Source organism: Echinops telfairi, unplaced genomic scaffold (genome assembly GCF_000313985.2).
Source record: "Echinops telfairi isolate 266 unplaced genomic scaffold, ASM31398v2 ScPeMD7_7424;HRSCAF=8462, whole genome shotgun sequence".
NCBI lineage: Eukaryota > Metazoa > Chordata > Mammalia > Afrosoricida > Tenrecidae > Echinops > Echinops telfairi.
Genome location: NW_022111324.1, coordinates 14,045,989 through 14,060,378, shown reverse-complemented (window position 1 = coordinate 14,060,378; position 14,390 = coordinate 14,045,989). Strand labels below are relative to the sequence as shown.

Sequence of the window (14,390 nt, the reverse complement as noted above, 5' to 3'; positions counted from 1 at the left end):
ACACATACCTATCAAAGAGCCCCAAATGCTGTGAGAACCACAGTTGGTTGACCCTGACCTATGATTATATATATATTTTTTCCTGAAGTGTTATCATTTATTCTAACCAACAGTTTTAAATTTTAAATATATTCCTTTTTGAGTGCTTCATACTTATTAATTATTAACCTTTCAGTTAATTCATTCCATTTTACAGACGAGGAAATTAAGGCACCATGAAGTAAAGAAGCTTAAACGATCAGTTAAACATAAGGAAACTACTTAGGAAGGACTATTCAGAGAGTTTCTACTGTTGTGTTTTCATTCTCTGTGTGTATCCTGGATGGCTTGTGTTCTATAGAAGTAGTGCGGACTAATAGCTATGGATTCATTTTCTCTACATGACCATGAAAAGATTTTTACATCTCAGGTGGTGCAGCGGGTGAAGTGTTTGTCAACCAAAAGGTAGCCCATCTGAACCCAGCAGCTGCTTCCATCCAGATGTATCGCTTTAGAAAGCCCAGCGAGCAGAATAGAGAGTATATAATACTCTGATATACAGTATGTAAAATATAATAATATGTAATCCTAGATAAGTACAAGCATTGGCACTTTTTAAAAAAATGAAAGAGTGAAAGAAAATTGTTATGAATTACATTGCTGTGCTTTAGAATTCAAGATTTAATAAAAAACAAGTACAGGTTTTCTTATATCTATATTATTCTTTACATGCTTAAGTTTATCCCACAACTTGGCAGCAATGGATTTAGTGTGTTGGCGGGTGGAGGGAAGCAATGATGTTTGGGAAATTATTATCATAGGTGCATGGTACTTGCAGTCCCCCCACAATGCACATGAAAATAGATCCATAACAGTCTAATATTAAATAACCAAACTTTTTTGTGAACCACTAAGATAGTCTTGGATATCACCAATGGAAGAAAAGCACTTTGGAAAGCACTGATGATTTCCTCTAAGCAATGCTTGCGTAGCCAAACTCGCACAGTTTTCTGAACAGCAGAGGGGCACGCTGAGGTTAGCCCGTCTCAAGGTTAGATAGGGAGATTTGCTCCAAGATCACCAGGAAGACCCTTGTAGAAATTCTCATTAGTTTCAGGTTGGAATGTTCTAAAATTTGTGTTGATTTGCATAAGCATACATCATCCTAAGTTTTAATACTTGAATATGGCAGCAGACTAATTTTTTTCTTTTGTTACTTTAGGTACACAAACTCATCTTCCCTGTTCTAAACACATCAAGTTATGCACTTTACTGCTATTTTTATCCTATAATAATATTTGTGGCTGCTTTGGACGTGGACTTTTTTATACTTAAGAATGTGTTTTGGCAGGTAAGAATGCATTTCAAAACAATTCTTGCTGATTCGTGAGTCTATGCAGAAAATAATCCACACATTTCACATCTTTAGTTGCGTACCCACCTGTCTACATCACCTCAGTGCCATCAGTCACTGCTGACTCATCGCAACTCTATACCACAGCACCGCTAAGAAAGCAAACGGAGGGGGGAGGGCAAATCCACCTTTGCTGAGAGCCCACTGTGACTAGACCTTGAGCAGACACGATCTGTGCTTTCTTTACGTAGGAGCAAACTCATACCCAGAGGGTCACAAGGCTCACAAATGGCAGAACTTGGGTTCCAGTCCCACAAAAGACTGCATCTGCACCCTATAGATTTACCTCAGTTTAAACTAAGATTGTTTGATTTGTGCCATTTCTGTTTTTCTTAATACATTAGCCAGACAATTGTATTGTTTTTTCTTCAACTAGAATTCTGCTTTCTTTTATTTTATCTCCTGTTGTTTTTAGAGCACCTTAGAGGGCCAGGCAGGGCCAGGCAGGGTTCCCTCCTGTCGTGCATCGGGTCACTGTGAGTCGGGACCCACTTACTGACATGTGACAACAACAAATAGATAATTAGTTGATTGGTTTTCCGGTGGGTTTTGTTCTGTTCTATTTTGTGTATTTTAGGGTTTAAATCTTCCGACACTTTTAGCTACATCCCACAATTTTGGTGTTTCTAAACCCAAAACCAACTCGATGCCATTGAGTCGATGCTGACTCACCGCGAGCCCCTGCGGATTTCTAGCAGGAACTGTTCACAGGAGGGGAAAGCCCAGTCTTTCAAACTGCCGACTGCGCAGATCGCAGCCCGTTGAGGAACCACTGCACCGTGAGGGCACTTTTTAATTCAAATTTAGAAGTTGTTTTAAAAGCACCAAATGATAGTTTTAACATTTTGCTGCTGCATTGTTAACACGTTGGGCTGCGATCAGCGAGGTCAGCGGCTCGAAACCACCAATTGCTCCTCAGGAGAAAGACTGGGCTTTCTACTCCGGTGGACAGTTGCAGTCTTGGAAACCCACAGGGCAGCTTTCCCCCGCCCTTTGGGGGCCTCTGTGAGTTGGCATCGACTCGATGGCAGGGAGTTTGGCTGAGCTGTTTTTGTGGTCAGAGAATGGTATCAAGTTTGTGTATGAACTTTTTGTAGTTTGCGAAGATTTGTTTGTGGCCCCAATGTTCTATGCTTCCGTTATAACTATAGTCTCTCATTATTGAGTGTTGGAGCACAAATTTGTTCAGTAGAACGTGCTTGTTAATTGTGAAGTTCAGTCTTCTATATCCTTGCAATTATGTTTTTCAGTTCAATCTGACAAGCTTCCACTGTAACTTGCAAGTTATAATTTACTCCTTGAAATTCTCTGAGTTATTACTTTATATAAATAGAAGCTATTATTAAGTTTCTACAAGTGTTTTTATTTTTCCAGTTGTTTGTTTTCTTTTTTATTATTTAGGTATTTTAAAAACTGTGCTGAAAATACATCCAACAAAACACAAAACAACCCAATAATTTTTACATGTACAATTCAGTGACATTCATTACATTCTTCAAGTTGTGTAACCATTCCTGTTATCTTGTCCCAAATTATTCTACCACCTGAAGTGAAGTATTAATTTATCCCAACTAATGCTTTTTGCCTTAAAGGTAATTTTACTTGGCATTTACATAGCTATAGGGGGACACTGAAGACACAGTAGTTAAGTACTAAAACGTCAGTAGTTCAAACCCAGTAGCCCCTCTATGGAGAAACATAGAGCAGTGTGATTTCCAAAGGATTTGTTTGCTACTTTAGAAACAGTGTGAGTTACTTCTGCTTTGTCTTTTAGGGTTTCTATGAGTCCAAATCAATTTGACAACAACAGATTTGGGGGTTTGCTGTCTTGTTTACTATACTTATACTTTGATTTACTGTACATCTTTCTTGTGGTTAGTATTTTCTTGCTCTAATTTTTCTATAGTTTCAAGATTTTGGTGTCCCTGTGTTTAACCCAAACTAAACCTTTTACTGTACAGTCAAGGATACTCAATATGAATAAAGCAAAAGATCAGGGGGATGGCTGGGGGGTGGGGGGAGAACAGAAAAGAAATGACCAAAATTGGTGTCAGAAGAGACTTTGAAACTCGTTCTTGGACACAGAGTAGCTAAAGCAAACGGGAAGAATGATGAAACAGAGGAGCTGACCAGAAGCTTGCAAAGGATGGCTTGAGAAAACAGAGCAAGCATTGTAAGAAAATATGCCACGACCTGGAGTTCGAAGGAGAAACACAGCGTTACTCAAGCGGAAAGAACCGAAGGGGGAAAAAAGCATTGAGTTGCAATATCGAAAAATTCAATAGCTGAAAAATCAAGTGATACAAGAAGCATCAAAAGGAGATAGAAGGAATATACAAAGTCGCTGGACCAAAAATAATTGGTTGACTTTCAACCATTTCGAGAAGTAGTATATTTTCAAGAACTGATGGTATTGAAGCAAGAAGACCCAGAGGCATGGGGTTGGGTGGGGGTGGGTAGTGGTGGTGAGGGCAGGGTTCCAGAAATTGTGCGACTGTGAATTGAGATGTCCAACAATAGACACAGCGTTGGAATTGGCGTCCAACAATAGACACAGCGTTGGAATTGGCGTCCAACAATAGACACAGTGTTGGAATTGGCGTCCAACAATAGACACAGCGTTGGAATTGGCGTTATCTGGCCAAGTGCCTAGAGGAGATCCATATTCATTCTCCTTCCAAAGGTGACCCAACAGAATGTGGAAATTATATAATATTTGAATCATAATATTCAAATAAAATATTACTGAAGATAACTAAGAAATGGTTGCAGTAATACATCGAACTGCTAGAAATTCAGGACTGGTCAGAAGACGTCGTGGAATGAGGGATATCATTGCTGATGCAAGATGGAGCCAGGCTGTTATTCACTCTTTAATATTTTCTATACTTCGTTTTTTACCCCTTGGATTTCCGTTAGTTATATGGTAGTTTTCTCATATTTTTCATGTCTTCTTTTTCTCCATTTTTTTGGTCATTGGTAAATGCATACCAAGTGTTAATTGCAATGACTTGACACATATTATGTGTTCAAGAATTGCTAACTTTATGTTGTTGTTTCTTTATTTTTTTACAAGTTATTTTATTTGTTTAATCATTTTATTGGGGGCTCATATAACTCTTATCAAAATCCATACATGCATCCATGTGTCAAGAACATTTGTACATCTGTTGCCATCATTTTCAAAACATTTGCTCTCCACTTAAGCCCCTGGCATCAGCTCCTCATTTTTTCCCCTCCCTCCTCACGCCCCCTCCCTCGTGAACCCTTGATAATGTATAAATTATTATTTTGTCATATCTTTCAGTGTCCGACGTCTCCCCTCACGCACTTTTCTGTTGTCCGTCCCCCAGGGAGGAGGTTATATGTGGATTCTTGTAATCGGTTCCCCCTTTCCAACCCACCCTTCCTCCACCCTCCCGGTATCGCTACTCACACTACTGGTCCTGAAGGGATCATCTGTCCTGATTTCCTGTGTTTCCAGTTGCTATCTGTACCAGCGTCCATCCTCTGGTCTAGCCAGATTTATAGGGTAGAATTGGGATCATGATAGTGGCGGGTGGGGGTGGATGGGAAGCATTTAGGAACTAGAGGAAAGTTGTATGCTTCATTTTTGCTACACTGCACCCTGACTGGCTTGTCTCCTCCCTGCGATCCTGCCGTAAGGGGATGTCCAATTGCCTACAGATGGGCTTTGGGTCTCCACTCTGCACTTCCCCTCATTCACAATGATACGATTTTTGTTCTGATGATGCCTGATTCCTCATCCCTTCGACACCTCGTGATTGCACAGGCTGGTGTGCTTCTTCCATGTGGGTTCTTATGACATGGATTTGTTTATTATTCTGGCATTCCATGGCATAGTTAATATTCTTCCCCAATATCATAATTCAATGCATCCATTACTTTTCAGTCTTCTTTACTCGCGCTCTGTCTCTTGCAAGCCTGTGAAGCATTTGAAATTTGCTTAGTCTACAATCTTGTCTTTTAACACTTAAAGAGGACATGTGCAGTAGACTTGCCCATGTCTGATTTAATGGCTGGATCCAAGCACAATGAAATCCTTGATAACTTCAGTTCTTTTATCCATTTATCGTGATGTGGTTTATTGGCTCCATTGTGAGGGCTTTGTTCTCTTTATGCTGAGGTGTAACTCACTCTGAAGTCTTTAATTTTCATCAGTGAGTGCTTCCAGTTGTCCTTGCTTTCAGCATGTGAGGTTGTGTCATCTATATTGCCGGTTGTAAATGAGTCTTCCTCTAATCCTGAATTGTTCTTCGTGTTGTCCATTTTATAGGATTATTTGCTCAGCATGCTCAGATTGAATAACTACGGTGAAAGAGTACATCCCTGACACACATTTTTTCTTATTTAAACAACTCAGTATCCTTTTGTTCTGTTAAAAAAGTCTCTTGTTCTATGTCCAACTTCTGCATGAGCACAATTGTGTTCTTGAATTCCTATTCTTCCCAGCGCTATCTGTAGTTTGTTACCATCTTTACATTTGAATTTCTTTGCATGGTCAGTAAAACACAGCGATGCACCTTTTTGGTATTTGCTGCTTTCAGCCAAGATCCATCTGATTTCAGCAATGGAAAAATACTCTGTCCTCTTCCGAATCCAGCTTGAACGTCAGGTAGTTTTCTTTTGATGTACTGCTGCAACCATTTTTAAATTATCTTCAGGAAACTTTTACTTGCTGGTGATATCAGTGATGTTATTAGATCATTTTTGCATCCTGTTGGATCACCTTTCATTGGAATGGGACTGAATATGGATCTCTTGCAGTCATTTAACGAGGTAACTGTTTTCCAAATTTCTTGGCAAAGACAAGTGAAAACTCCCATTGTGGTAGATTTGCTAAAACACTTCAATTGGTACTCCTTCAACTCTTGAAAGCATTTTCCCCCCCAGTGCCTTCAGTATAGCTTGAGCTTCCTCTTTAATACTATTGGTTCTTCAGTACCATTGGTTCTTGATTATATACTATCTCCTTAAATGGCTGAATGTTGACTAATTTTTTGCAGGGGGAGGGGCGGGGGCTGGGAGGGGGTAAGTGACTGTATTTTTTCCCACCTTCTTCTGATGCTTCCTTTGCTGGTCAATATTTGGCCTTTCAATATTGCAACTTCAGGTTGAATTGTTTCTTCAGTTCTTTAGCTTTATTGATGCTAAATGTGTTCTTTCTTTTTGACCTTCTAATTCCAGGTCTTGGCACATGTTCTTGTAATACTTTACTTTGTCTTCTTGAGCTGCCTTTTGAAATTTTCTGTTCAATTCTTTCATTCTTCCTTTTGCTTTAATTATCCACTTTTTAGAGTAAGTTTCAGAGCCTTTTCTAACATCCACTTTAGTCTTTTCTTCCTTTCCTACTTTTTTAGTAATGGCTTGTTGGTTTCTTCATGAATGATGCTCTTGACCCCCTCCACAACACCTCCACTCTTCATTCACTACTGTGTCAAATCTATTCTTGTGATGGTCTTTACATCCAGATGGGATGTACTCAAAGTCCTATTTTGGCTCGTATGGGTTTGCTTCAATTTTCCTTAGTTTCAACTTGAACTTGCAAATGAGCAATTGGTTTTCTGTTCCTCAGTTAGTCCCTAGTTTGTTCACTGTAGTAAAACAAACTGAGAGAGGAAAGGTGGAAACTCCCCACATTAGAAAGAGGAGGCTGTCTGCATCTGTAAAGTATTATAGTCTCAGAAACCCAATACGAATTATTAGGAGTCAGAATTGACTCAATGGCAGTGCGTTTCAGGTTCCTTTGGTATGATATTTATGTCAAAACTAGGCAAGAAGATTAAGAGAACACAGTGGGCCAATCTCACAAAAATACTTGCAAAAGTCCTATATACAATTTTTGTACAGTAGATCCAGTAAAATATCAAAAATAAAAGTAGGACAAAGTGGCGTTTAATCAAGAACAGCAATCTTGATTTAAAGTTTTTAATATCTTTTCATGTGTTTTATATAAAGTATAAAAGCCATATAATCATCTTAACAAACATAGACTTTATTTTATAAAACAACACTAATTCATTATAAAAATAAGGGGGGGAAAACTTGTGCATGTATATAATTAATTAATAGCCATGGAAAAAGAGGGGTCTATGAAATAAGAGCATGAAAGCATACAAAGAAATCTTACAAACAGAAAGTATTATAGTTGAGATAAATTAATTCAATGACAGTGCTGGGATGAACAGTTGTGGAAGTCTTATAGAATGTAGACCAAAACACACACACACACAACCTAAGAAAATTAGGGAATTGATATATGAGGGCTAACAGTCAACTATCACTTCCAGAAGGGAAAAAAAACCCCATTTAATGAATAATATCCAATAATACTTAAAAGTAGAGGTATGCACACACACACATAGATCCATATATTCACAATACATACATACTAGAGACTGAGGCAAAGAGCCCTGGTGGTGAGGTGGTTGTCCTTGAGCTGCAATCCTCATGGTTGGCAGGTCAAAACCAACAGCGGCTCCTCCGAGGGAGAAAGACTGGGCTTTCTACTTGTGTAAACAGGTAGCCATCTTGGAAACTCACAGGGGGACGCTATGAGTCAGTGTTAACTCAACGGCAGTAAATGAGTGAGTGCGAGACCAAGGCTTACCTACAAGTTTAAAAGGCTCACACCACACTAAGTCCCATTATTATAAAACTCAGGAAGTTAGGAATAAAAAAGAAGGTCCTAAAAATTCTGAGAGAGATTGATTTGATATCAGAAACAAGAGTTAGAATGGCATGAAAGTTCTCAGTAGCAGTACTGGAAACTAGAAAATAAAGGATCACTGTATTAAAAATGTTGAAATTTTCAACAAATGGTGCTGTAAAAAGTGGATCTCCATCTGCAGAAGAATAAAACAGGAATCCATACCTCACCCCATACACAAAACCAGACTCAAGGTGGATTAGAAACCTGTGTGGTGCAAGTATGGTATGGTGACAGTTCTATTAAATCCACTCTCACTGAGTCTATTTTTGACTCATAGTGACCCAGATTTGTCCCTTTGGGTTCCTGAGACTTTAAACTTTTACAGAAGAAAACACCCTCATCTTTCCTCCAAGAAGTGCCTAATGTGTCTGAATTGCTGACTGTGGCCAGTTAGCAAGTCATTGTGTGACCCATTATGCCATCAAACTCCTTAGCAGCTCTATTATTACCCTTATTTCATAGAATCAACACCTGTCTGTCAATTTGTTGGCCGGTGAAAACCCTATGACTCACAACAGAATACTGGTCCTCTGCATAATGCTAGAATATGCCCTTAAGTTAAAAGGCACCCAGGATGCACAGCGGCCACAACCATAGTCTTGAACATCCTAGTAAATGTGAAGATTGGTCAGGATCTGGCAGCATTTTTTCCCTGTTGTTCATGTGGTTGCTATAAATCGGAGTCAATGCTATGAGATGGCAATAAATACATTTCAGAGCTTAAAAAACTTGAGGCATGGAGAGTTTAAATATCATGCCAAAGACCACACTCTCTAGAAAGTAGTGAAGGAGGACTCCTGGTGGTCTAGTGGTTGTACATTGGGCTACTAACTACAAGGTCAGCAGTTGGAAATTGTGAGAGAAAGACAAGGCTTTCGACTCTCATAAAGATTTACAGTCTCAGAAACCCACAGGAGCCTTTAAACTTCGGTCATATAGGATCGCAATGAGTCAGAATCGACTCATTGTGAGTTGAGTGATTAATTAGTGAAACAAGATTTCAACCCAGGCAATCTGCTTTTGAAATCAAGAGTCAATTTATGTAAAAGTAGTACTTTTCCTAATATAGTTCCAACAAAATTTATATGTAAACCAGAAAATAACAAAATTTGGAAATGAGGTGGAGAAATTGAAACCCATTGATTACTGGTGGGAATGCAAAATGGAACAGTGTGACAGTTCTTCAAAAAACTAAAAATAGAACTATTGTTTCATTCAAAATCAGACTTAATGCCATTGAGTCAATTGAAGCTTTTAATGACCCATTGAGTCAATTGCAGTTTACAGTGCCATAGAGTTTCAGAGACTAAATCTTTGCAGCAACAAGCAGCTTCAACTTTCTCCTCCTCAGCAGCTGGTTGGTTAGAACCTTGTGGTTAGAGGGACAGTGCCTATTCCACTTCACCACCAGGGACCTTTATAACTACCATCTGGTAGAAATACCACATCGATTGCACTGCTAGGAGTACAGCCAGGGTCTTGAAAACAAAAATATGAACATACTCATTTGTGCACCCATGTTCAATGAAGCATGGTTCACAGTAGTCAAAAGGTGGAAACAGCCTAAATGTCCTGCATGGAGGAAACAATAAACAGAATGTGGTACAATAGAATACTACTCAGCCAGTGGAAGAAATGGAGCCGGATACATGCTATAATATGGAGTTTGAAGACATTATGTTGAATGAAGTCAGTCAACCACAAAAAAGGGTAAATATTGCATGACCAAAAACAGGCCAATGTATAGTGAGCAAAGATTATCCATTATAACCAGGATGGGAGGAAGGGGTGAAAAGGGGAGTTATTGCTATGGAACACTCAATTTTTGATTAGGATGATTGGAAAGTCTCATTGAGTAAGCATAATAATTGTACAGCTGGTTCATTTTATTGATGTTACTGAGTTGTACACTTATAAAAAAGTTGAATTGACAAATGTTACAAAATGTATGTATTTATAATAACAAGAATTGTTGCTGATTCTGCTTATGTACAACCAACCACCTCTTTGAATTGCGTTTCTTGGTTGGAGGTTTACAGTCAAAGTTTCATGGGACATCCAAGTCAACTGGGCCAATGTTCCCTTTGTTGTGCAGTGCCTGGGATCATAGAAGTTGTCAAATGGTCATCCACTAACTTGACTGCATTTACTTCGAGCAACAGAGGAGAGTCAGGACTAGGAGGACAAAGCAGAATGTTTATCTAACTGCCTTCAGGAAGAACTGCTTTCTTTGTCAAGAAACACTGGATGGTGTCTGGCTACCATTACTGATCATTTTGATCAAAGCTGTTATAAAATAATCTTGATCAAAAGGGGAAAAAATGCAGACCAGAATTTCAAATTCTCACAAAGTCCAAATTTCTGGAGTCACGGAGGCTGGATAACCCCCTGAAACTGTTACCTTGAGCCCTTAACTATTTCCCTTAAACCAAAAGTATCACCTGAGGTCTTATTTTAACCAAACAATAGTTCAGTTTATCAATAAAGAAGGTCTGCCTTTAAGGAGAATGGTTGCACCACCTGAAAAATGTAATTGATGCCATTGTAGTGGATTTGTTGTTTTCAACAACCATAGCAATAAAAATAAATTACTTGAAAAAGAAAGGTAACAAAAAAATTTAAAAATTAAAAAAAAAAGGAAAAGAAAGGTAATATTTATGCAACCTGGAGAGAAAGCAGATTATATCACAAAAATCCACTCGTTTCCACACAGAATTGCTTTAAGTGGGTAAACTTTTCACTTGTAAACTTTTAGGGGTATAGATGAAATCATCAATTGCATGCCAACACAATTTATTTATACATGTAAGATGGTGCAGTGATTAAATGGTTTATTGCTAATGGAAAGATTGATGCTTTGAATTCACCCAGTGGCATTGCTGAATAACCTGCAATTTGCTTTTGTAACGATTACAACCGAGAAAGCGCGGAGGCAGTTCTCTGTTCCAGGGCGTCGCTGGGTCAGAGGTGGCTGGAGCACCACCAACAACCACAAATACTCACTACAAGCACTGCTCTTCTCTTCCCTCTCACATGTCTTCCAACAGTTTCACTCGAGCGCTTCACACATACCCCCGGCTTCAGTGTCTGTGCTTTCCCTGAAGCCACGTTTTAAGTCATTTCTCACTTTCCACAAGGTACCATTTCACTTTTGACTAATCTATTTGAGACACAATGTTTTCTGAGTATGCGTATGATGCTGTCCCAGGAAAATTAAACCCACGCCATGGGTATGTTTAAATAATGTAAGAACAGATTTTTATTTTTCCTTTAGGACATTCAACTCCACTGTGTTAAACACTTTAAATAGTGGCTTTGTCTTATTTTATTTTACCTTTCAGTGACTAGTAATTATTTTGCAGGGTGATTGCTACAATTGCTAATACAGAGGTCCCTAGGAATATTTGAAATAATGTTCCAACAAAGCAGCAAATTATACCTTGATTAAAGTTTGTCAATAGGACCATATGCTCAGAGTTAAAATAAAGATTTGAGTTAACTATTTAGCCAAATCAGGCAACTAGTGGCTCCAAATTTTTTTCTTGGAATAGGTTATTCCTTTGAAAATTTGCTTGTTTCCTGTTAAAGAGGCTTTAGAAAGTGAGTTAGTTAGTTCATTGTGCCAACCTCGCTGATAAACGCATGTGGGATTAATTGAAGGGCAGAGGGATAAATGGCTCAGTAAGCCTCGCCTTTCTAGTTCTCTGGTCTCTTGCTTTGTGATGGTCACACCAGGGTGCAGCTGCTTAGCCAGTTCCCTGCTTCAGCTGGCAAGGCTGACTTCCTGCAAGACACCCCCAAGGAGAAGCCACATGGACCTACCCCGATGCAGCCCTGGGTGCTGGAGCCGGCCGCGTGGAGACCCCTGCCAGCACCGAAATGTTTACACACTCACTGATTTGGCTTTCCTCCTGCAGTCGGCATCATTGCATGTGTTTTGTGACATGGAGGAGGACTTTGTGGATTGGTATTGGACATATGGGTTAATGGGTTAATGTTGGACTTGTGGGCTTGGGCAGCACTGGGTTGGGATGTTTTCTTGATGCACACTTAACCTTTATATAAAACTCTCTCTTATACATGAGTCTCTTTGGATTTGTTTTCTCTAAAGTACCCAGACTAATACAGAAAGCTTCTTACCATGCCAAGGAACACTTGACATGAAATTATCACCTCCAGAATAATTCATTTTCCTCCACAAAACTCTTAATTGTATCTTTATTTCCAGTAATCACTTAGGTTAAATAGATGCTCAGAAACTGTGCATTGAAAGGCCAAAAATCACCTGCATCTCCACTTTCCTAGTAGCAATCCAGACTCCCCTATCTCCCTATATCTTTCTTATAGTTCTCAAGGTTTGGTAGCTAGGCCATTGCTCACTCTTCTCTGTCCTGCATCATCCACCCCAGATTTATCTCTGCATACTACCTTTTTGTCCTCTTCAATGTCACCCAGGGCCACTCTCTTCTACATCCCATGTCCTGGGCTGGTTCTGCACACCTTAGGTTCCTCCTGCAGCCAGCATCCTGAACATCTCTGTGACTCTCAGTCATTTCTCTGTCTACAGATGTTGCTGCTCTTCTGAGTCTCTAAAGGTAAAGACCCATTTCCTCTACTCTTTGCTGCCTGGAACAAGGCCTTGTAGAGACTATTAGAGGTGGTGGTAGCACCGGGAGGGAGTGAGTTGGGGGACTGTGGAGGTGAGGAAATGTCTACATGGTCAGGTAATCTGTCTGACACCCCAGTTGGTTTTTTTTCATTGCACCTTCAACTTCTTTTTGTTACATGAATGTTCAGGTTTTCTGCTAGATTAGGTAGGCAGTGTGTTTCTAGAAGTGTGCTCATTTCCTCTAGGTGTTCCAACTTGTTGCAGTATAGTATTTCAGAATATTCTCTTAAGATCCTCTTTATTTCACTTGACTCTGTTGAAATTTCATCCATTTCATTTTCCTCAAGAACAATCTTACTAAATCGATATTAAATTTATTTCCCTCTTTTTTTAATGGTCCCATATAATGAGTTATCTAAGCATTTGTAATAGCATTGATTGTGATCATCTCTTGTTTAAGAATCCTGCCTCAAACAGTAACTATATTTTATTCAAAAAGAGAACATTGAGAAAGATGTAGCAATGATTGAATAATATCCTAAGGGATAACTAAGGAGTTCTTATGGCACAATGGTTAAGCACTCAGCTGGTAGCCAAAGGATTAGTGGTTCGAACCCACCACTGATCTATGGAAGAAAAATGTGGCAATCAGCTTTCAGAGAGATTACAGCCTTGGAAAACCAATGGAGATATACAAATGAGTTTATTAAAATTGGGAAAATTCATGCAAACAAATCTCCTATTTTAAAGCATTTCATGACCTCGCCTTTGTTTTTGGCAGAACTCTCCTAAGATTAATAAAAGGTTAAAGGTGAGGATATTTTCTGAATATTTTTGGAAGTCTTGATGTTTTAGAGAATGATATGGGGGAAAGAAAGTGGTGTTAACAAACCCAGGGACAACGGAACACCAAGTGATCCAAAATCAGTGGCAAGGAGGATGTAAGAGGCCTGGTAGGTCTTGATCAAGGGCAATGTAATGGAAAAGAATTAGTGAAACCCAAATGAATGCTGGACATGATAGTGGGACAAGAAGAGAGAGTACAAGGAAATAGAGGAAGGAACTAGAAGGCAAAGGGTATTTATAGAGGTCTAAATGCAGGCATGTACATATGTAAATATATTTATGTATGACGATGGGGAAATAGATCTATGTGCATATATTTATAGGTTTAGTGTTAAGGTAGCAGATGTACATTGGGCATCAAGTACTCCCTCAATGCAAGAACACTTTGTTCTATTAAACTGGCATTCCATGATGCTCACCTTCCCAACACAATCGCTGAAGACAAAAGCGGGTGCATAAGCAAATGTGGTGAAGAAAGCTGATGGAGCCTGGCTATCAAAAGATATAGCATCTGGGGTCTTAAAACTTGAAGGTAAACAAGTGGTCATCTAGCTCAGAAGTAACAAAGCCCACATGGAAGAAGCACATCAGTCTGTGTGATCATGAGGTGTTGAAGGGATCAAGATCAGTCATCAAAGAACAAAAAATCATATCAGTGTGAATGAGGGTGAGTGCGGAGTGGGGACCCAAAGCCCATCTGTAGGCAACTGGACATGCCCTTACCAAAGGGTCTTGGGGAGGAGACAAGTCAGTCAGGGTGCAGTGTAGCAACGATGAAACATACAACTTGCCTCTAGCTCTTAAATGCT

The 14,390-nt window shown here is 39.3% G+C and overlaps 1 protein-coding gene across 1 annotated transcript in view; it reads left to right on the top strand.

The window, feature by feature from the left end:
- SLC9C2 (solute carrier family 9 member C2 (putative)) overlaps positions 1-14,390 on the top strand; it is a 91,509-nt gene that overhangs the window by 8,086 nt on the left and 69,033 nt on the right. The window contains exon 3 of the mRNA XM_004706822.2: positions 1,202-1,330. Coding sequence (XP_004706879.2) covers positions 1,202-1,330 — 129 coding nt within the window. The remainder of the gene's footprint in view (positions 1-1,201; positions 1,331-14,390) is intronic.